The sequence below is a fragment of the Phaethon aethereus genome, assembly GCF_964289735.1.
Source record: "Phaethon aethereus genome assembly, chromosome: 4".
Lineage (NCBI taxonomy): Eukaryota > Metazoa > Chordata > Aves > Phaethontiformes > Phaethontidae > Phaethon > Phaethon aethereus.
This window is the reverse complement of record NC_138578.1, coordinates 19033799-19058465: the sequence shown is the minus strand read 5'-3', so window position 1 is coordinate 19058465 and position 24667 is coordinate 19033799. Positions and strand designations below refer to the sequence as shown.

General features: G+C 42.1%; 1 protein-coding gene across 1 annotated transcript; it reads right to left on the bottom strand.

The window, feature by feature from the left end:
• Positions 1-399: 399 nt before the first annotated feature.
• On the bottom strand, positions 400-16558 carry ABCG2 (ATP binding cassette subfamily G member 2 (JR blood group); the record flags this gene model as incomplete). The annotated part of the gene is made up of 15 exons (XM_081998818.1): positions 400-760; positions 1235-1332; positions 2009-2098; positions 3000-3154; positions 4297-4421; positions 5045-5134; positions 6252-6334; positions 8830-9080; positions 10546-10650; positions 11115-11266; positions 12027-12184; positions 12614-12766; positions 13864-13978; positions 14409-14468; positions 16353-16558. 15 exons carry the CDS (start codon positions 16556-16558, stop codon positions 610-612), a joined length of 1992 nt encoding a protein of 663 aa, XP_081854944.1. The 3' UTR covers positions 400-609.
• Positions 16559-24667: the final 8109 nt, after the last annotated feature.

Below are 24667 nucleotides of genomic sequence, written 5' to 3'. Positions count from 1 at the left end.
TTATGCAAACTGGCAGAATAAGAAAGTATACAGCCACATCTATTTAAGAAATGGTATTTCTACCACTCGAGCTTGGTAAGGAGAAACTTGATGGCATTAATCAAGCACACTAGAGCAGTAATGATTCCCAAGTAGAAGAGAGCATGAGATGTGCACTGGGACGGAGAGGATGCTTTTGTCAGTGTCTCACATGGGCTGTGACCACATTAGCAGTCGAGGCTGCAGCTTGTGTCCTGATAAGCACCACTTTGGACTGAATCACTTGCCAGTGAATGTGGGTGTTTAAAATTAAAGTATGGAACCATTATTTTTTGGGGGGTTAAGTCATTAAATATTAGTTTCATTGTTTAACAAATTCATAGCTAGAACGTGCAGAAAGACAGTATTCTCTTGAAGAAATTAATAGTTATATACTTTTTTATGGCAAAGAGAACTGAGGCATGCTAGACATTTCAGCAAAGTAATACTAAGTACTTAATATGGCATTCACATTGTTGACTTGTGTAATCATAAACAAAGTACAAAGGAAGGTCTCTTAAAAAAGAATCAAGTCAGTTGCACAGTTTATCAAACTACTGAACAGTGGGAATTGCGTTTTTCATTCTGGTTTTAAGAGAACTTCTTCATGAAGTGCAGCTTCAGGTATGCAATGGTAAGGAATATTACTGTCATGCAGGCGAGAGCCAGGTGGTTCTGCCACAGGCCCCAGCTACTCACATCAATGCCTTGATTTTTCAGATACTCATCTCCAGTACACCACCTATGGATAAATACACACACATTTATAAACTTAGTGTGAAGTATCTAGGAAGATCCCTAGAAGTTGTGGTATGATTTCATGTCTATAGTAGGCCAGGCAAACACCAGCTATATGTTACTATTTTATTTTCTATTTGTAAATTTGTTTTTCTTGTATCTACAATGAGCTTCCTGTAGGAAACTGAAAGGGATTTTGTGAGGCTGTGTAATTGTAGTGTGTGTGTATGTATTTCAGTAAACTCAGTTTAAAGAAAAGTGAGAAGCATAATGCCAGATATTTCTAGTATTATAAATACTAAATATGATAGAAAGCAGAATGTTCTCTGCAGACAGAATGCAAGAACCCAGTCAAAACTTCATTTTCCATATAAAAATTCACAGATTCTGGTCATCAGTGAGTCTCATGAACAGACATGCTCTAGGACTTTGTAAGTTACTGGTAGTGAGATTCATTTTAGTGTACCAAAATACTTACGGCTGGCTTATCTGTCGATAGTTAACATTGCTGATTGAATTTGTGTTGTTACCACTGCTGCAAAAGTTCAGACCAGTCAATTCATTGATTTGTAAAGCCTTTTAAAATAAAAGAAACAATGACAACAGAAATTAGTAGGTAAAGTAATGATACATTAACAAGATTGGATATAATTCAATTCAAATTTATTCTAAAAACATGACGATGTCACTATTTATTACGTTGGCCAATTCCCCATTTTTTAACTGAGCAGCATGGTTCTTTTAAGAGAGGACTGTATGCAGTCCACATGTGCGTCACCAGGCTTTAACACTTCCCCCAGGCTAGACTACTTCTGTGCAGGCATATTAAAGCCCAAATTTCTCAACAAAACGTCACCCTGGCTTAAATTATCAAAAATTAGGAGAAACATTTTAGCTTGACAAGTTTTCGTTTGATTGATGGAAGAGAGAATAATTGTTTTTTAGGGATAACATTGTTCTTTGTATCATTTTTTGTCCAGCTGCATTCCAGTGGATGTAGTTGTTTAGTGTCTTTCTCATATGAGTTGTTTCCAAGTTACAGAAATGAGCTCTCTAAACAGCAGTGGATGATGGCTGATGAGAAGCCTTTCTTGTTTCAAGATACTGCACTATGTTCAGAGGTTGCTGTATTTGACTAGCTCACCTTTTGCTCATTAGCCCATAAAGTTTGGAGTTTTCTTTATCATGAGTAAAGACATTCCTTTCTAGCAAATCTTTTCCAAGTCTGTACACAGGAAAATACAGCACTTACTGTCATTCCGTATCGAGGGATGCTAAAGTATTTGAGCCAGGAGAGCCAGGACATGATGCTTGTAAGATTCACCAGCAACCCAGAGAAAATCTAGAGGCAAGGATTACAAAAAAGCCACAACAACAAAACAAGTTACAAATTACATGCTGTTACCATGTGTTCTTCTCTAGCTCTTGCCTCTGCTTCTTCAGATTAAAAGCAAGTGGGAAGGCATTTCTAGAGGAAGAAACTCTTCAAGTGGAAGAACATGGGAGAGGGAAGGGATAATTTCTGTTATCCAGCTTTGGACCATAACCCCATGTGGTCCTTCTCCCAAAAAGTAACAGGGAATGCTTTCACCCATGCATTAAACCAAGATGCTTCCCTTCTGTGGGTCCCACATGGGTTCATGTGAACTGTCTGCTGTTACTTGGGTGTGTGGAGCTTCCGCACTCTTTTGCTTGTGTGCCCCGAGTCTGGGCCAATGTGGTTTTTGGCTGTTGGTTCAGTGCTGCCTCATAGTTCATGGCGCCTGTCTTCTAACTGTAGCTGTTTGTGTGTTTTCCAGTTCTAACATGCCCAATGCTTGGCTCTGCAGCTGAGAAAGGCAGCTATGGTAGTGGTCTCAGAGAGCAGGAGGCTGCGGCTCATGTCCTTAGACAGCCAAATCTGCCTTTGGCAAAGCTCAAGGAGAATGAACAAAATGTAGCTCTAGGCTGCTTTTCTACCTTTTGGGCAGCATGCTGGCTGCCAAAGCCACAGAGAACCACTCTCCCCTGCCCCTCACACCCAGCCTCCCAGTCCCCGAGTTCTTGTTAGTTAAAAGGACAAGTCAGAATATTTGACCCCACAGTATCAGAATATTCAAATCAGACAAATCAGGATATTCGACATGCTTGACCCCACAGTCATTTTGCAGAATTCAGCTGAACTCTGTGCTGGTAGGATTTCTAGATTTCAGCATTTCTAGGATTTCAGGATTCAGTCTAGAAAACTGAATAATGCTACTCACAATCATAAAAACAAATGTGATAGTCATGAGCAGGTTTGCTACAGCGACCACGCTCTGTCCTGCTGCAATGGCTAGTGCCATAGAAGTGGCTGTGTAGGACACCATCATAAGGGTAAACGTCATTGTAAAGAAGGCTTCTACTGTTGGTTTCAAACCTTAAAGATCAGAACAAGAAGGGTTTCAGTATGATCCTGCCAAAAGCTCTACCATAACCTGAACACTATCCTGACTTAAGTAGTGTATCCTGCCTACAGAATACATTGTGTCTGACAGCATAGGCTACCTCGCTGAGACTCAAGACTGCAGTGGGGCTTGTGACAGCCCATCTGTGCATGGCCTGTCAGCAGAGGACAGGGTGAATAAGGAGTATGCCTGTAACTGCAGTAACACTGGAGATAGCAGAATGGGTAGAAGTTACAGTACTGTACTCCACACAGTCCAAGGTGAAGGCTTCACTGTGGCTTCAAGTAGTCTATCAAAGGAGAAGTTTCTAGTGCACCTCCATGAGCAGCAGTTCTACAGCATTTCACTTGTTTCCTGTAGAGAGCTCTCCTAATGGACCTAGTGGCCTTTGGGTGGCTATGGATTTGGTAACAAGGTCTATCTCACTCCAGTTTCTCAGTCTGAGAGCCTCTTGCTGATGCAGCCTTGTTCCCTATTCCTTAGGGAAGAAAACTCAGACCAAAGCAAACTGTGATTATTTTTAAATTTTGCTTGCACTTTCAAGCTTTTGGGACATCCCAGAAGGATGTCATGATCTGAAACCTTACCATAGCAAAATGGTGCGCTTGGGACGTGTTTTGAGGATGATGTTTGAAGGTGTTCTAGGGCTGTAAAAGTTGGTGCCAGCAATTTTCAAAGCCTACTCACTAACCAGAAGGCATTTCACCAAAAAGAACAAGCTGATATTAATTTGCACAATATTAAGTTCTTGAAACAAACCTTTTTCTCTGATAGGTGTTGCAAGGATAGAAAAAGGATCTAGTAGAAGTCACCAGAAACTAAGATGGCCATAAATGAAAAGGAATGAATCAAACCTATATAGTAATGGTTATGGCACACTTCCTTCTAGGGATGGTAGAGGTAAGACAGGTCACAGATTCTGACATGAATGCTTATCTTTTCTGTAAAACAGCATGGTATGATAAAAGCAAGCGCAGTAACTACTGCCATGCCGATGTAATGCTGTAGCCTATATAAATATACATGCATACATGCACATGTATAAAATGGGAGTGCCGTGTTGATTTATTGAGGAGGTGGGAGACCTTATAGGACTGTAGGAGACCATACTTGCCTAACATGAAGTATATTATACAGGTGAAGATGATGCTTGGTATAGTCCTCATGGGTATTAAATCAGCCATTAGCTTTGAGATGAAATATGCAGATGTTCTGTAGTACCCACTGATATATTCATGTCTGGAACACAGAGGAATATACAGCATATTATAAATTTAATCACTAAAAAACAGTAAGATTATTTTCACTTGGAGACAAATGAATTCTAGCTCAAACTGGAAAAAAAAAGTTCTTTTATGGTTAGGCTGCAATGTCCAGTAAGCCACGCACTATACTACTGGTGGCATTTTCATATGCAAATGAATATGGATACTTGTGTACATAATTTGTAGTACATGTATGTGTCATGTTGTCAAAACAGAGAGAGTAATGCTTAAATAATTTTCCTTTTCTGTACAGTGTAATCTGCATAGCTTGAAAGAATCCAGTTAGATAGTACTTATTGTCCTCACTAGCAAGTCACAAACTTATTAATCAATACCTAAAGTGAGTATTCAGGGGTTTTTTCCTATATATGTTAATAATTTTAAATTCTGAGCCGTCTGTAATCACACATAACTGTTTTGGGGATTTGCAGACAACTCACTAACAGGCTAAAAGAATACATTTGCAGTGAGCACTAACAGCGAAATCATTTGAAAACTCTGCACTAGGTGTACTTAAATGACAATTAACTACAGCAGCAAAACCAAACAAACTCTCTAATAGTAGTCCCTGATAAGCTTTTTGTATGTTTCACTTACGTAAATATCTTTTTTTCCACAACAAAGAGTTCAATAGCTGAGATGCTGCTGAAACACTGGTTGGTGGTCAGAAAGAACATTGCACCCACTCTACAAAAAGCAAAACAGCAAGCTGTTATTAAAAATGTGATGTAAATGTAGTGTTTCCACTACAGCGTACGTAAATCCAACCGTAGTGCCTGGAGCTTGGCAGTATATACCGTTCCATCCCAAGTTGCGTGGGAAAAGGCTTGGCTACTAACAAGCCTGAAGCAGATGTGGTACAGGCAGTATTTGTTATTCACATGTGAGGACAGTATGTTTTCTGATGCAGTCAAAGGGTAGAAAATGAACTGATTTTCCTTTTTTAAAAAACGTAATTTCCTGACGTGTTAAAAATTCTGTCTGTGAGGCATTTGTCTGATGCAAACTGTGAGGAGCTGAATAAGCAACGTGAGAAGTTGTTTTCACCTTTTCCACTAAAATTTAAGGCTTTGCTTTTACACTTTCATATCTAATTTAAAACTGGGCCTTTTAAAAGTAAATGCTATGTAGTGTTTTAAGACTAAGAATCCAGAGCTTTCTTAGTTGCAAACCCATTTGTCAAGTGATGTACATACAGCTGTCAAAATGATACATAGACCAGAATAATGTTTAAATCTAGCTTTAGATGCACCTTCTGACTTACTGCTGGTAAACTCCAACTATATAGAAGCAGTTGCAAGATCAAAGCTTTAGTTACCCAGGGTTATGTAGCCAAGTCTGTATATTTAATATTTAATCTTTTTATCTTGGGGAAATCTTTGCAGAAAAAGAAGTTAAAATGCTGCCATGCTGAATTAAGCCTTTTTAATATGATGTCATATTGTTGCTGTTCAGCGTTTTCAGCAACCTGACTGGCACTGAAAAATGTCATTCTAGAGAAGTAGCGTTACTCGCTTCATTTGGACTGTTTGTCCAAGTTACAGCATGGCAGGGCAGAACTGCATCCCCCTCTCAGTTCTGCAGGGACCTTCCTAGAGGCAGAATAACATCCTCCCTTCAAAGTCACTAACGTAGGCTTGGCCTTCTCTACTGATCTGAAGGGAAGCATTGGCTTTAAAGAGCTAGATACAATTCATAAAGAGCTTGCGGGTTCCTTGTCAGCCTCCAAGCTGTTCATTATCCTATCGCAATGATGAGGGAGCTTTATGGAATTTTGGGATATTCAGTACCTAAACCGACTAACCTGTTCTGTAGTCCAGAGGAGTCCTCTTTAAGTCCAAAGAAAATGGCACCTACAACCAGTCCTAGAAAAGCCGTAACATATAGCTAAATGTAAAAAAGAAAAGAAGAGGAAAAGTATTATTCTCATTGCTTTCAAAGCTTCAGTAGTTTTTTTGAAATATGTCGTGGGTGAGTGTAGGTCGACAGGAAGTGTTTTCAGAAAGGAGAAGAGCTATCCAAGCTGGGAAGAGAGTCAATGGGGCGGATAGCAGCCTGCAGCACAGCAGTACTTTGAGTCTTGTGCCTCAGTATCCTTTGAGAGGTGTCTGTGAGACACAGCAGCTCCCCAGTGCCACCTGCCCTCAGCGGCAGCCAGCTACTGCTGCCTCACGCCAGCAAGGCACTGGCGAGGCACTGGGGCAGCTAGAAAGGAGGGACAGCACAGGAGCTTCAGCTGCTGCTTTACTATTCTGCGGTGGCGCTGGCAGGAGGCACATTCCTGCAACAGCATGCCAGCTTTTCCCCCGACCTCCTGCCGGGCCAGATCTGTGACCTGGGGGAACTGCTCTGGGCGTGCTGGGAGGGTGCTAGCACCAGCAATGGGAGGAGGACAATAGCAGGGCCCCACAATAGGTGGGGCAGGTTAGAAAAAGGGAATAACACCTTTCCCCAGAGGAACCCCAGCATCATGTGCACCTCAGCCAAGCTCCTTTCCCCCACCACTGTTTCAGCCATTCTTGGAGGTTGTCTTTAAGTTAATTGGTGATGTATTGCAACATCTCTCCTCTCTCCTTACTGATACTCTCCACCATTCATCCTCGTTGCGACAGCTGGTGGCTCCCCTTCTCCCGTCAGTGACAAGAGTAACGTCAGCTTTAGAGCTGACCATGGCTCTTCAGTGCAGTGCTTCAGCTGGGCTTTCCCTGGAGCCATAAATGCTACTTTGATCCTGGCAACCAATAACCAAAAGCAGTCTTTCCTGACAACAGGTTTCAGGGTGACAGTTTATTTTCATGCTCCACAGTGTGTAATTGCTGGACTCTGTCAGCCATCTTATTCACAGGATTGTTTTTAACATGAACAAGATAGTACAATTGTGCTATAGGTGTACTGATATTTGCAGTCTGTGATACAATTTAAATGGCAAAGATATCAGCTGCCTCAAGGATACAATTTAAAGGACTTAAGTGTGTGTATTACACTTTTTTCATGTTAAATATAAATTACAAAAATCTCAGAAGGACTGCTGGTATCAGACAGTTCTGTCATTTTTAAGTGTGAGCAATACATGAATCATAATACTATAAACCCCTTGATCTGTGGTACCATATCGCTAAAATCCTGCCGAAAGAAGCAAATATCAGGGATAATTCAGCTCCTAAGCCAATTGCAGTGGAAAGCAGGGATCATTTCAAGACCAATTTGGAGTAGATTAATGAAAAAAGGCTTAATGAACTGTGTACCTCTCAAAGAATGCTTGTAAAATCCATCCCTAATGAGGGTGGGGAGATAGAAAAGATTGTGCGAAACAAGTTGGGACCATTAACCTTGGGGTATTACGAGATCCTCGAGAGTCTAATTCTTGTCACAAGGTCAAGCTTTTACAAAGCAATTATTAAGGATCTCCATAGTATCAGCATACAGACACACACACATACTCAAAGCCTTTTCACCTCTGGGATTCTGGACTCATTTCCCCTCCACACTGGCTGTTTGTTCACTCGTTATATAAACCATGATGAAGATAATTTATACCCCTGGCTCAGGACCAATTTTTCTATTGGCTCTTCTAGAATTGCTGAGAATTGCAGTGGGAGTTTTGCTGGCACTGGGACTGCAGAGTTTGGCTTGTGAATTAGGGAATTCCTGAGGATTAGTTGTTCTGCAGAGGTCAGCCAGGCATTCTTTATTTTTGAAGGCAATGTGCAGCTTTGAAGAAATCAACACTTTTGGTTCTGATTCTTCTGAAAAAGCAGCACTAGCAGGGCCAGTCATTTAGAACATGCTCATCTTCTGTAGCAGGTGCTAGACCCTTATTGTGGTCTTCATCACGTCTTCTTCAGAAGACATCATCGCCATTATGAACAGTCAAATGACTAAACAACACAAACATTATGAGACTGTGAAAATATTTTTACACTTGAGGCAACTGCCAACACTTCGTTGTGTGTGGAAGTTTAATTAAGCATGCAAGCGTAGTCTGTGAACTTTCCCTGGGGCGGAGAAGATTTGAGGCCAAACCCCACAGTGCCAAGCCTGGACAATAAGAGTTGAGTCTGAAGAATGTTCTTGAGCAAATGGACGAAACTACTTGGGATTTCCTGGCCAGGAGTAGCAGAATACCCTGCTGGAAAAGATCCTGCCTCCCAAGGTCTTTCAGTAGTCCAAAATTAATTCCTGAACAGTCAGTCATGCTGCTTATTTGGGAGCATTCAGGACACCTTCTAGTGAATCAGATTTCCAGACCTTCAACACTCTTTTTTTAAGATGCTTACTGTAGTCAAAATATCAAAAGGCAAAACCATCCCAATGAATTATCTAATACAGGAGTAGAATAAATTCAACATATATCACAAAAAGTTAGATACAAATAGCATTACCTGAGCTATGGAAGCTTGAGGGTTTCCTACCAGATTTTTAAATGTGCGCTTGGACACCCACTTCAGCTGGTGAAGGAAGGAATTAGCATATGTGATTTGTCGGAAAACTGCTTTTGTTTTCTTTTTATTTCCCAAAGAAATATTCTCTAGTACTGCTTTTGTTTCTTGGTAGTAGGCAGAGTTGGAGTATTTTTCTGCTAACTTCTCAGCTAAGGTTTTATCATATTCACTGCATTCTTCAGTGCTCTCTGCTGAAATGATTAAAAAGAAATATGACCATTTATGTAAGGGATGGGAAGATTGTTTAGGAGTTAAGCCAGAAGACTTTTGTGGGGGTGGGAGAATTAGTAACAAACCAGAAGAATTACTATGCCTATTTAGTTCCAGTGATTCATTGCTCTCAGTCTCATAGCATGCAATTCAAAAGAGTTGGTATGCATAAGACCAAAACTCTGTGTTTGTCTGTGCAACCTGTCCCACAGGCAGTGGCTTCACAGCAGACTGACTAGGTAAACCCTTGTCCGTCGATGAAGTTTCAAACAGGCAGCAATCTCATTTTAATCAAAAAGTGATATTTTCCCCCCCAGGTTTCCATAAGTGATCTGTTTTGCAGATCTGATGAGGTAATCCTAGACCTCCAAGGCTTGTAGATCCAGGTAATCCTGTGTGTGTCTACATCAATCAAGCTTCTGAGTCTGTCATAAAGAAATTTCAGCTGGAGGTCCTTTTTTTCTCAACTGTAGTCCAGTGTGTGCTTTTCCAATGACAAATACAACATGTATTGCCAACTGTAATATTAGTCAGGCCCTGAACGCAGTCAGCATTTTGGTAAAGATGTAGTGAAACTGTCTGTTGAGGCACATAGCATGTTCATTATTTCATTTCCCTTTTCATTCATGTGAAAAGAGAGTGTGCTATTAATGAGTAGCAACAGACAGGATGAAAAGGCATGCTACTGAATGTAAGTGAGGTTTGATTTGTTGGTTTGGAGATAATTTCTGCCTTATCACAACTTCGGGGAAGCGTCAAGAGAACACTGGTTCCTTATCTCTGCCCCCTCTTACTCGGAGGAAGGAAAACAGTAATTTCATAACAGATAAACCTTTCCATCAGATAAAAAATACAAGTCATAACTGCATCAAATTATGTCCCTAGCTGGAACAATTGTCCTGGTTCATCATCGCTGTTTCTGCAGGACTTCAGCTGATTTGCCTTGAAGATAAAAAAAGTTCTTTCTCTGTGTTGAGAGGTAACAAAACAGTTTCTTACATTCCCAGACATTACAACTTCAACACAGACAAATATCCTTTCACCTTTAACATCTCACAATTTGAGTGTGACACAAAAGGATACAGGTCAGTTTATGAAGAAACAGATAGCAATGATAATTTACTAAATATCTATTTATCAGAGGCAAACTATTCTTGCATAGACAAGAATATTTTATATAGTAGGGCTGTAGGTGAATTTGGTACTTATTTCAATTTTTGCTAATTATTTTCCACGTATAAACAAAAAGGATTTAGGAACAGTGTGGGGTTTTTTTTTTCCATGGTTCAGCAGTACATAATACTCTCATTGCATACAAATAACCATACACTTGTACCACATGGTTATTGGTTGTCTGACACCTGTAACTGATGTTTCTGTGTTGTGCTGGACACCTTCTGAAAAAATACATGTTATGATAATTTCACTCAGCTCTGGGTTTCATACCTGTGTTAGCTTCATCAGTCTTGCTCATTGCCACTGCAGTGGAGTCTCCATTAATGACGTCCAGGAAAAAGTCAGCAGGGTTGTTGTATGGCTCACACTCGTAGCCTGCGGTGACAGCATTACAAGCCCTAAGTGGTAGTTATGTGACTGGCAGAAGGCTGTGCATGGCCGTCATGAACACAGCCACGCCATTGTGCCACTGAGCAGCCTGCAGCATAAGCGTTGCAGTCTTCAAAAGGTCTGTGCTTACCCAAGAAATGAACGGTACTGCCAGAGAGGTCTGTCAGTGAAAGCAAGGTGACAGCCAGCAATGTGCCCTTCTCAACCCTAGCCTGAGCTTTGTCTAATTAAGATGCGCCCAGGAACAGCTGACTAGAGGTCAGCCCTATCATCCAAACCCGTGTACGGGTCAAGAGGTGAAACACGAAGAGAAATGCTTAGTCTGTTAAAATCCTGGGCTTCCTAATACACACTACATCCAATTCTCATCAAGCATTATTGGTGTTTTATTCAGGTTAGTGGAAACTAAAGGTGTTGCTGCAGTTGGCCCTGCTGTGAGTTATGCTTACCAATAGACTGGAAGTACTCAATGGTGTGCTGAGCGGGCCCATGGTACAGCACTCTCCCTGCAGCCAGCAGCGTCAGATTATCAAACAGTCGGAATATGGAGTACCGAGGTTGGTGGATGGAGAAGATTATTGTTTTTCCTTGTTTTGCCATCCTGAATGTGAAGAATGACAGAGATGTTAGCTTTGCAAGTGGATTCAGTGTGTAGATAAGAGAATTTGCAAGTTCAGTTAAGCCTTGGTTAAATTTGATTAACTTGGTGTGCCAGAGAGGGGAGGGGGAAGGGGAAAAAAAAGAGAAAGAAAATATTTAGGTCAAATTTATAGTGTCTGTGTGAGAAAAGAAAGTTTCTTGTCACTGGGAATGTTGTTGGAGGGGAAGGTCCTGGGAAAATTTTGATACACACAGAAAGCTCCAGAGAGAGGCGTTTCAGTCATCTTTGCTTGTAGTAAATGCAAAATGATTTGCACTGCTATTAGGGCGTGTCTTATGCTTGTTTTCCCAAAGATAGGCCTGAGATTTTGTGATGGGGAGACTAGCTATGTGTTCTAACTACAATCCATATTAAAATCAATGACCTTACTACACTGCACAACAGGCATTTTATCACTTTTCTGGCCCAGGCAGATATGAAAATAAATGAAGCTGTCCATGAGAGCTGTCATCGACAAATTGCAGTCCTGGCATGCACACACTTTGTGCAAGGCACTTTGTGTACTGCTGTGGGCAGCTGCTTTGGAGTGAGAGAATTCATCCAGCCTTTTTCCTACCCTCTTTGCAGCCGTGGCTTGCTAGTAAACAATTACATGTCTTATTTCCCTGTTTGCTCATTCTAACTGTAATTTAAGTCAAATACAACTGAAATGTAGCAGAGTTGAATGGTGAAAACTGGAAGCTGTTTCCAATGCCATCACCTTTTCAGTAGCAGCAGGACAGCGTTAGCAGTACTGGCATCGAGTCCCGTAGTTGGCTCATCCAAAAACAAGATGTCAGGATCTGTGATGAGCTCCATCCCAATATTGGTCCTTTTCCGCTCTCCTCCAGACACGCCACGAGTGAACTGGGTGCCAACCTGCCACAAAACAAGAAACTTGCCTCGTTTGACCTGATGCCAAATACTTGAGTAAACAGGACCCTACCAACATGGTAGCATTCGGGAAGAGTTGTAAGAAATTTTGACCCTACTCTCAGGTACAGATGTAGATGTTACCTCACACATAGGCTGTTTCTTAACATTAGTATTACTTGAGGTGTTCTCTTTTTCTCCAACCACAGACTACCTTTCCCCTTCCCCACAATGTAATAGCATATGTCAGTATCAGCGCGGAGTCTGTACAGATTTGCCATACAGAAATGTTACTAATTATTGTATTACTGCAATATTCTATTTAATTTTAACTTTTTTTTTCTATCATCTGTCATGCTGAGCCATTTGGTTAAGTAAATAAATCGCTTACTTATAATTTGTTTGTGATTTAAGCACCGTATTTATACACCTTACTTTGGAATCTGCTACTTTGCTCAAACCCAGTTCCTTGATGATCTGATTCACCCGTTCATTTTTTTCCTGTTCCTTCACTGATTTTGGCAAACGGAGCGCTGCTGAGAACTTCAAATTTTCTCTTACAGTCAGGGTTCCCATCACCACATCATCCTTCATTAAAAAAAAAAAAAAATATAGTTACTCGGTGCTTGCTTAGCAATTTCTGATTTTGACTCTGAGAACTGCATCTACCAGTGTTTTCTGTTGTCCTTGCATGCAGTAGTAACTGCCAGAACATGTGGTAAGGTGCATCTTCAATGCCTGTGTCATAGCAGAGAGTTGATTTCATGCACATAATTGTACATGCCTTTATTCATAAAGCGAGGCAATATAGGAACATCCTCCATATAATGCATGATATCAACATGCATAAAGATGAACGTATTCAAAACTATCCCTCACGTATTCTTACCTTATTCAGTTTTTTGGAAGTGTTAGGGTGAGAACCTGAAGAGTTAAAGGGACCTAAGGAGCAACTACAGCTCAGGTCACTATCACGGTGCATTTGTTAAAGCAGCTGCAGCCCACCACAGGTAAGAGCAGGGAGAAGAGAAGGAAGGAAACTAGAGGTTTAGTCCATGTGAGGTGGGGTGAAGGTTTTCCAAGATTGTTTCAGCAAAGGAAGAAGGACAGTAAGTTTTTTAGATATTAGCCGCATGTCTCTTGCAAAAGGAATCTGTAGGAAGTTCAGAGATTTATGTGTGTTTAGAGAGACTACCTTTCTGTAACATGCTGACCATACTTTTATAAGGGGTTTTCCTAGATGCAGCTTTTCAGGTCTTGATAAACTGCAAGCATAGTGCTGATCACAGTGGTGGGAAGGGGAAAGAAATGAAAACAGGAATGTGGTTTTCCTTCTTTTGTCCTTCACATGTCTTTCTCCCCAGCCCATCCTGGCAGGAAAAAGGTTTTTCTCAGAATGGGAGTTAGTGACATTGTCCCTGGGCAAGCGGGGATACAAGCTGTATTCTCCAAATGGAGAACAAGGAGGGATCCAAAGCGTCCACTCCCGTTGACTGTAGAGCATTAAGGAAAGAGACTCAAATACAGAGCAGAGTCTCTTTCCTGGGGTGGGTGGATGAGTGGAGAGCTACTACTGTACCAGCCTTGATTCCTGATCAAGGCAAGGCACTTGCAATCCTGGAGCAACTTCTTACAACTGCAGTCAGAAGGGGACAATAAAATCCATAGTGATAAAAATTACTTACCTGTACTACGTATCCAGAGGTACATTTAAAATTGGCAGGCTGAGGAGCTCCATTGATCAAAATGTCACCGGAAAGCCCATGGGGTTCCTTCCTTGCGGCCAAAATGTCAAGTAGACTAGGAGAAAAGTTGGTTACTTTATCAGACAGGCATGTAGGAGGTAAGCTCTCTGGGCCATAAACCCAGCTCATGGAACGAACAGCTACCCAGAAACGTCCCATGTTAAACATTTGCTATTTAGAAAAACCCCAGCAACTTTCAAGGGCTGAGTTTCTTCTGTCCTGGTTTCCTAATTAAATGAGATCTGTGCAACTTCATACTGCATTTCTGTCAACTCATTCAATAATACGAGCTTAACCTAAAATGATACATAAGATGTGGACTAAAATTGAATTACATTCAGGTATTTCTCAGAAACCAGTGAGATTTGCATAGACCTAAATGAAAACAAAATCTTTCCCTGAAAGTATTGTCCATTACTGCTAAATATGTGCAGGTTCGTTTTCTCCTTGGTGTAATTTCTGTCTAGTGCGAAGAGGGCACTTACGAAGATTTACCACTGCCAGTGGGTCCCAAAATTGCATTCAGTCCTGGTCTCATGATGCCGCTGTAAGACAAAACAGATAGGTATTACAAAATAGATAGGGTGTTTTTAGCTCTCTTACTGTTTCATCTGATAGGCTAGTGTAAATTATCTGTAGAACTACCTTCTGCATCCCATTAACTTTGGAATTAATGAAGCTGCCTGATCACAAACAATATTTATGATCAGTCAAACTCCACCTTAGTTTTTATTCCTAATTCAAGAACTAATCTTCGTATAATGAAGGCAACACGAAACTTGAGTAAAATGTAGCAAAACCTGTATGCATGCTTTTCCCCCATGGATCTCTAGAAGTGAAGCACACACTTGCTTTAACCACATTCAGTTCTAAAGGTATTATTCACTTAGCAGAGAGAATAATGGTCCCAGTCAACAGAAGTGCTAGGGATTTGTCTGTGCTTACAGAAACTGCCATTGATAGTTTCTTTGTATCTGATTTTAAGCCACATGAAACTCAAAAGCCAGACAGAAATGTTTTTTTAAGAATTTGAGGAAAAGACCCTATAGAAATGATACAGTATATGGAAATACTGCTGCCTTTGGTTTTTTTAATCTTTTTGCTGGAACATGTGAACGCGTCACTGCTATTTTTCCTGACTAGGCCCTAAAATGTGTTCAACAAGCTTTGGTGTAGAATCATGCTGCACATACAAATGCCTGTCTGTATGTTTTGATACCAGGTTTATCTTGAACTGCACTCTGGTACTGGTTGTTATCAGCAATCCAGGTATCAGCGATCTGAGTACTTGGCTGTGGGTCTGGCCCAGGATAGCTGTTCTTAGAGTCTAATGATGCGCAGCCTAAGAGGCTTGGTTTTGCTCTTCCTGATGCATATTTGTTTCCTTCAATTTCTTACCATAGAGATTTGTGGTGCCACAGATTAAGAAGCATACACATTATACATACCTTACATTATATGTGATTTTAACACAAAAAACCCCAATATGTAACAAAACAAATGTGGATGTTGCATTTTCTAAAAAAGGAAAGCATAATGTGTTTTAATCCTTGGTCTGTTACAATAAGCCACAAGAGGGGCCTTTTGCGCACATTGTTGCAAATGACCAATGTCAGTCAATTGAGGAGAGTAGGAAAGATTTTAAGAGCTCATGTTTAGGAGGTGTGGAAACTGCATGGGCAAAGAGCAGGACAGACAGAGCTACACAATAGGGTGAATATTTATGATAGAAATTGGAGTTAGGGAGCTGAAAGTCATGGGTGACTTGGAATGGCATGTTGTATGAGTACTTCCCACTTAGCTTAACTGCTGAACTGTGAATGGGCAAACTCTATGCATAGATTATTGAACAAAGGCCATAATGATGTGATTCCTTTACTGCAGCAGTGCTCAATGTTGAGGAAAAAAAAAAAAAGAGAAAACTTAGAAAACTTTACAACTCTTCAAAGTTAACCTAACCCTTGTTTATATTACTGTCTTAAACATTTTAAGTTAAAATCCCCCAAATTTACCTTCCCAATGCCCACCTTAGGGAAAGAGACACAAGCATTGAGGACAGGCTGTCAGTATCTCAAACACCACGGCACACTGGGAGATGTGCCAGGTAGTGTAAAACGACCACAGCTGGCTCGCGTGCTCCATGCTGATAGCAGCTGCGAAGGCTGTCCCTCCCTGGGGCCAGGGAAACGGCACCCAGCAGCACGAGCTCTCTGTTGTACAGGCTCAGCTCTAATGACTGAGGACCACTGGGGCCTAGCAGGAAGCTTAAGTTGATAGCAGACATGAAGCAACCTTACATGCGTATAATTTTTCTAAATCTTGATTAAATTCTGTATATTGTGCTTAGTGGCTCAGGGACATGAGTGGACTCATCTGTCTGGACAGAAATAAAACATACACATACTCTAAAAAGATGTTTAAATACGTACTTGACATCTCTCAAAACTTCTTTATCGGCTGTTTTTTGACAACACAAGAACCCAGTCTTCATCTTCACGTGATAGCAGATGTTGTGGAAAGTTAGTATGCTTCCTCCCCTGCCGGCTAAGGCTGCAGAGGACTGCTTTCTGCTGGGGATGCCATTTGTATTCGAGTCTGACATCTGAATACTTAGGTGTGGCTGGTCTTCTGCCATTTTTCCTCTATAAATGAAAAAACAGAGAGGGGGGAAAATTTGGTTAGGTGTGGAAAGGAAAGATGTGTCTGTTGGGTCCAGTGTTCAGCACTGGGCCTACTGTGGGCCTTGCAGATGTCCATCTCGATCTTTCTCTTTCTAGCAGGAAGTTTGGGTCCTGTGGGCTCAGGCCTTGAGATGACATGGAGCTGATGCGGAATTGGGTCTGCCATATTGCTTCACACCATGCGGTGTTAGGAGATCTCCCTCCACCCTGATGGTCTGTTGTGATGGGCTGAACTTGTCTGTCCACCAGATGCCCACCCAGATGCCCTCTCGGGTGAATCTCTGCTCCAACACCTGGAGGACCTCCTCCCCCTCCTTCTTCACTGTCTTGGTGTCTGCAGGGCTGTTTCTCCCACATTTTCCCAGTCCTCTCTCACAGGTGCTGCACAGCATCTTTTACCCTTTTTTAAATAGGTTTTCAGAGAGGCACTACCAACATCGCTGACACACTTGGTTTTGGCCAGCTGACACCTGCTGGAGGTGGCTGTGTCCGGCACGGGGCAGCCCTGGATCCTTTCACACAGAGCCCCCCCGGCAGCCCCCTCCCGGCAGCCCACCATGGGCACCAACTGCATCTGTTCTCCCGGTATGAGGAAGTGGGTACCTCTCACAGCAGGTCATGACATTGTGGGTACCTCTTTCTGGAGGGCTGCCCCCGGCAGAGAAGTCTGGTCTGTACATAAACCTTTTTGTTTATGTAAAACTCACAATTATGTAAATGGCTTATAAACCCATTTTGTTGGAAGCCACAGATACAACAGGTGACTCAACAAAAGATCGGCTCAAAATTATTGAGGTCTGAAAGGACCTGGCCTTCTGCCTGTCCACTTCATCAGACTTCTTTCCAGTTTTGAACGTACTTAGAGTTTGCCCATTAGATACTCTTTTAAAGGGGAGGTTTCAAAGTAAAGATACTCCTCTTACCTACCTCTAGCTCTCTTCCGCAATGATAACAAAATCTAAAAGTTGTTGGTGTATTTTGTTAGTCAAAATAATTTTGCCAAGGCTATAGGAACATGGAAACTGATACTGCTGCCAAGTCATTTTCTTGCTTGAATTTGCTTTCCATGTGAAAACTAGAAGGTAGTTGTGGAAAAATTAAAGTTATCTCACCTCCTTTGTCAGCCAGGCTCCTGCCTGTGAGCCATCCACCTGCACTGTGGGGGCATCCCCAGCTGTCCTTGTGCATGCAGACCTTTGTCCCCTTTGTGCTTCCTAAGTGGCAGAGGGTCATTTAGGTGGGAGGCGGGTTCTGACCTCTTTTTATAGATCATGTTGACTCATTGGAGTCTAATTACTTTAATTGTCACTAGGGGAAATGTTAGTATGCAGTAGTTCATGGGAACCAAGAGGGAAGATGAGCACCTAAGAGCTCTGCTCTGGAATGATCAGTCCTGTACCTTGGCACATTTATACCTCTTGCAGCAAGGAAGAAGGCAAATTATGAGACCATTTCAGACATGCTGAAAGAATTTGAGAGCAGTTCATAAAATGAGCCTCACAAAAAAAGCCGTTTAATCTAACGCAGACATATGGTCACATAAAAAACCGAGCCCTTATCTTGTCAGTTTGCTAAGGTTGCTTGACAGACAGCTGAACTCTCCTTTGTGGCTATCAGCACAGTGAAACCACTGGAAGCCCTACGTTCAGCAACAGGCCTATCTCCATGTAAAGGCTGGTTCATCTGTCTCCCAAAGATGCTATCCCAAATCTAGCCCAAGGTTGCCCCTTCTGACAAAACTGCAGTTTTCCATGCTGGCAAAGCTATAGGGTCATAATGTTTTAGTAATCAGTAATCTTGGACCAATTTCCCTACAATGAAAAGAAACTGTGTTCCAAATGTAATTATAATGGGACTAGCTTTAATTTAAGCGGAAGTGGATTTTAAGTAAGTTGAACATCAATTAAATGTGCAACATTTCAAGTCTGGAGGCCTTTTGTTGTTAAACTGCCTACGCTCTTTTCTACTTGTGCCGGAAAAGACTTATCTACCTGCAGGAGAGCAGCTAATTTTATAAGGCTATTTACATAGTAGTTTCTGGGCTAATCTGGCAAGGTACTGGATCTTGAGATTTAACATGGCAATTGACAGAGTTCTGGACATGCTGGTAGGAAGGGGCCTTGGGAAGTCCCATAACCCAGCTTCTCCCTCCGAGCAGCAGTGTCACCAACACGAGATCAGGGCAGCCGTGGCATTGCCTGGGGGACTCATGGAAACCTCTGAGAGTGGAGATCTGGATCTCAGCTAGCAGTGTGCTGAGAGAAGAAGTGCTGACAGCGGAAGTAATGCCTGTGTGCTAGACTCGGGCTTTTGATCTGCTTTTCTTTTTTGGAGACCTTTTATTTCACTGTTGGGGTAAGTACTCACAGTCAGCTAAACAGTTTGGTGTTTTACAAACCAACCTTTCCATTTCTGACCCATCAATAAAATTCACCACAGGAATACAGGGGCATGCTCCATTACAGCTAATATAATTGTCAGCTGTTTGCAATTGCTCCTTAGGAATGGATTTTTTTTAAGTATTGCTTTAGACCTTGTTTAAAAAATCATTTATTTCATTTATTGTGACATACAGACATGAAATATTTTAAGTCAGAGCATGTGGAGGACAAAGAAACAGCCATGATGAATGTTAATAAAATCAAGTTCTATGCAAACTAAAATGAAGTTTCCTAGAATTCATTGCCAATGGCTTACAAATATCTACTTTAGATCAGAAGTTAAATGGAGATTCAATGACAGTATATACTGCCTGCTGTATTCAGAAATACTGGTTAATATGATGAAGTGTTTCATATCTTCATTGTATCAGCTCTGGGTATAATACATTATTTTTGCATCAGCTGAATGTAAAATTTATGAACTCTCTGGGGATTTTACAAATTTCATTTGTTTTCCCAAATCTTTCTTTTCAGAAAATATTCTGAAATATTTTTATTGCCACTGATTTTAGCATCAATTTCAGCTCAAGCCTAATAGAAAAACCTTTTCTTCAGAGATATTTAGTCTCAGAAAATTTTGTCAGGTGGCAAAGTACTAGATCTTGAGATTTAACTTTTTCTTAATGGCAAAATGAAACTCCTTTCTTAAAAGCTATCATGAAATCTTTTTGCTCACTGTTTTGATGCACAGAAAATTAAACTCTCAGTACAGTCACTTTCCTGTGTAGTCTTCTGAGACTTGTAAAATACAAAGTCTCATTTTCCCTACATACACAGGGGCACTAAACAAAAACATAAATCAACAACAAAATGTACTACAAAGTTCCATTGACTTAAACCTACTTGAACCACAGCAGTACCATACCTGGGGTCTTTCAAGCAACTTCAGTAAACCTACTTGTATGCCCTAAGATACATTGTCTATATAAAAAGCTAAGTAACATTCATTCCTGCCAGCCTTCCTGCAAGGCTTTTGGCACTGGAGGGATTTACAGTTCAAATAGAATAAACAATACTATAGGAGTGGTAGTAAAATTTCGAGAGGCAAAATTCAGAAGTACATTTTAATTGATTTTTTAAAAATCCAGGCAGTTATTCAAAGTATTTTATCTCTGTAGAGAATAAGCATTGAAATAACTTAAGGAGGACGAGACACAAGCACCTTTCAGCAGAGTTTTCTAAAGGAACCTGGCTCAAACCCTTTAAAAAAATTAGCCTGTTTTCTGAATACTTGAACCTGCCAGAGAAACCACAATTAAATGAGCTATTATTTCTCTTGTTTTTAACGGGTACAGAGTTTAGTCTTGCAACCTGCAAGCTGAAACAGTACATTGTGTACTACAAATGTGTATTTAAGACTTTGGATACATATAAATTCACAGAACTTGTAAGTACACCTTTTTTTTTCCTCTTTAGTTGCATGTGTTTACAGGGGTGTAGACTGGCCAGAGAATGGATGTGGGCATGCAAAGAGAGCAGTACAGCCTAGTACTGCCAGCCCAGGACCATACAGTTGTCTTTCTCAGGAACACGCGTAGGAAATTAAAACCATTTGCGTAAATAAGGATAATGCGATTCAGGCAATCTGTAAGTTAATTGCCAACCGATTTACTAGGGATTTGTAACCTACCTTCTGTGAAAAGAGCCCTGTGTGTTAATTGGGAACCGAGTAAGCAGCACTCTGTGTGCTGGCATGTGCACGCGTGTTATCTGCAGTGCATTAACATGCATGAGCAGACTCCGAGTATGGTAGTTCCTGCAAAATGTTCTAACTTTTCACCTTTTTACTGGTTTTACTTTAACCCTTTAACTCTGTCCCCCATTTATAAAATGTATTTTCATTAATTTCTTGCCAAATTTCTCAATAAAATCCCTTGAAAAGCTGGGAAAAGGTAGGCAAGCGTTCCGCTGTGTTTTCCTTGGCCGTTGGAGGAAAACAGCTGCTGAATCTAATTCCTTAGCAATGGCAGAGTAAGCAATTCATGGATGAGGAAGAAAGCCACTTCACCGAATTAAATCTATCATTTCAATAAAAGGACTGAACTGCTGCTACCGACTCACTTACCAGCAGCCGGTCGGGGTCAGCGCTGCAGGGCTGCTGAGGAGGTGGCAGAGGCGGTGGAAGGGAAGCAGGAGCCAGGGAGGAGAAGAACGTGGAGGGAACACAGCCCCTACAGCTCGCTCAGCTTCCAGGGCAGGGCAGTCCCACTCGTGTCATCACGTCTGCTGCAAAACAGCGGCGAGCCAGGAGCTGGGCTCCCCGCAGTCCGTCACCCCAGGGAGTCTCCACCCTCTCCCTGCGCCTGGGGAAACCAGAGGGCTTCCTGGGGAGGGCAGGGCCAGGACGAGCCATAGCTTTCACCTTTTTTTCTTTTAGCTGAACGAGTTGTGAGCGAGCTGCTGCACAGGACCTCGTCGGGAGCTGCCCCAAACCAGCTGCGTCGGTAGCGATGACATTCGAGTGAAGTATCGCATCTCCACCTGCCAGAGGCTCACAGCGATGGCCAAGTCTGGCAGAGCTGACAGGCCGCTGGTGAATGCCAGCATGGCATGTCGGACGAGGCACAGCTGGTTGTGATGTCTTGTCCCCCAGTGGCCAGCAGACCAGTGCTTCCTTGGTATGTTTCCCTTCAGTTCAAAAAACCTGCAATAACACAAAGGCTGTACTGAGCCCGTCAGAGCAGGGTTTTCACAGGATAACATGTGGGCAGGCAATTGATGCAGTGGAGGGAACCAAAGCTGAGGCGCCTGTGTTCTATGAGGTAGGGGCGTTGGTCCCTGGCACATGCTGTCTGCCCGGCCTGGCCCACTGGGCAGCGCAGGCCACAGCTTTTCAGCAGCTGCGCTAACATCTGGAGCGGCACCGATGATGGGCTCTTCGCTTCTCCCGTTTGCTCCCTGACACAGTTTTGCTTGCCAGGGACAGCTGTAGCTTCTGAGTCCAGTAACCCCAAAGATGAGGTTGGCCAGGCTCTCAGGGATGCTGAAAGAACTCCTTCAGTTCAGCTGAGCTGCCTGCGCTTGGCCAACGTCCCAGGCACCATCCTGCGGGAGGGCTCTGCCAGCGCTTGGACAAGAGCATGAACCCATGTGGTTGCAATCATTCTTCTTGGCAGAGGGACACAGAAGAGCACACATTACAGATAGCTTCCAGTTAAAAACATAAGCTTTACGCTCTCATTTTCCTAGCAAGACTCATCACTAATCAGTAAACACCGAGGCTGCATGTAAGAGCTGTCTGGGTCAGAATAGCACGAGGCCAGCTTTTTTAGCTGGCTGTAACCTGGGATGGGTAAGTATCTCATTGTTCAGGAATCACAATCCTGGGGTCTTATTCTTTGCTTTATCACTAATTTTATCATAATTAACTCTGTACTGTATTTATACAAGACATACAAGCATCCTAGCAGCTAGTGAAGACTATAGCAAAGTCCCAGTAGGATTTGAGAAGATGCACATGTGACCAAATAGATGCAAGAATACTGTTACTCATTCAGGGAGCATATCTGCAGTCTGGCCCGGAAACCTCAGCGGACCATTTGTAGTATCAGATCTGGGCTATTCCCAGGCGAGTCAGGAAAAGCCTGAGCATTTGTGCAGGATGCAGTCAGAGGCGGCTATTGCTCTCAGCATGACTGGCACTCATGCTCAAACAAAACAACAACAAAATGGAGATGAAAAACTATAGTTGTTTTGCTCTCACAGACATTTGCACTACTGTTAAAACCCAATTTTTTTTTTTTTTTTTTTTTTTTTTTTAGTTTTGGGCACAGACATCCTTGAGATCATTTCTGAGTGGGTCAATGCACAGTTGTTCCCATCTTCAGACAGGGATCAAACTATCTAAAGAAAACCCACAGCTCATAATTGCATTACAGTCTGAAACATTGAGTGAAAGGTATTCAGCCTGTCTTTCTGCAGTTTCAGGAGGTGGCCGGGAGTTATTTCATTTCAATGTGAAGTTTTCTCTCTTAGAGCACATGTACTAGTGAGGCTGTTGGGACTGTGTTATCAACTCTGCTAGCTACTGAGATGCTTGATTGATAGTCTTCTATAAAGATAGTACAGAGCTATTTACTTTAAAATTAGTAATAAAAGAAAGTGTGGGAACATGATTCCTCAGTGTTAAGACTACACATTTCATCAGAGAGAGACAGCACAGACTGCCATCTCGTCGGCTTTGTTACTGCAGGGCTCCCAAGGGGATCAGGTGAACCCAGGGCTTATGTACTGCTGCAGGGCTTGAAACCTGCAGCCACAGAAGTGAGTGCAAAGCTCACTAATAAATTCTACCCTAATAAATTCTTTTTTATCCTACTGTTTTCAGACCATGCCTTCCCCAGCTCCTTATTTGTCAGATGAGAATGTGTGACCAGTGTTCATAAAGCTTTCGTCATCTATCTCTGGACAAACCTGTGGCCATATCACAAAAATACTTAATATTACTAACTGATTAAACATGGACTTCAACTGTTCAGACTTGTGTTCTGCACTTGGTCAGATGTGTGACCATATCGCACAACTGACCATTAGTCAGTTCACAATATATATACCCTCAGGTGTTATACACATCACAAGTGTATTATCACAAGATAATGCTTCCAAACAACTTTAATGTGTTTGTATGTCCTGTTTAATATTAAATCTGTCAGGAGGTCACCACCCCAACTGTCCATTAACCAGGACTGTGCCAACCATGGCAAGGTCCCTGGGTCTGCCCCTTCTTTGTTCAGAGCTGAAAAGGGCTCCTTCAACCCAGCATTTGGAGGCAATGTTTAAAAACTGTAATAATTTATTAGGAAGAGGACAAGAGAGCACATTTTGTATGAGTAATTGATGAACGCTAGGAAGGGCTGTGGAGCCTGAATCTAATGTTATTTGATATGATGCTCACCAGGAATTACTCCTGAGCTGTGGATCAGGCTGGCATGGTACTGTACAGTACTTAACAGCTGCAAATCTCTCAGAAGTCCCTTTGGTCTGTCCCTTTAGCCCTGAAAATAACATGATGGGCCTTTCCCCTGTAAGGCTCAATATTCTCACATCAAATGATTGCATCCAAGCTCCAGAAAAGTACCAGTTAAATCACCGTGATGTTAATTGACATCACACATTTACTTGAGTGGCAGATTTTGCGGCAGGTTCCCTGCTGCTCAGAGTAGGCTGCGTTTCACTGAGCTATTCCCTCCTCCTGAATTGAGGCTCAGAGCTATACTCCTCTGCAGTCCTGCCATCCTTTGTCTTACAAGGGCCTTTACTTTGCTTTTTAGACCAAAGCCTTGCATACTTGAAAATTAACATGTCTAGGAAATATTTAAGGGCTCTGTTTCCTATCAGTGAGCACAACAGTCCCTAGAGCTTGCTACCACCCATGCCGCTGAAATTGTAGCTAACCACCCTGTCAGCTGTGTCAGCCCCAGCGTGCTGGTTGTGGTGGCATGGGGGAAGAGGAGTGTGTCACAGAACTGTGCCTCCAGCAGACTGTGGTTCCCTCGTGCTCACTCGGAGGCATGCATTCCCACCACCTCAGGGAGAAAACAGTCCTCCAGGAATTGTCCACCGCTGAGGAGAGAAAAGAGATGCCAAAGGGCCTGATGCACATGTAATCCCCATTGCTAGCCA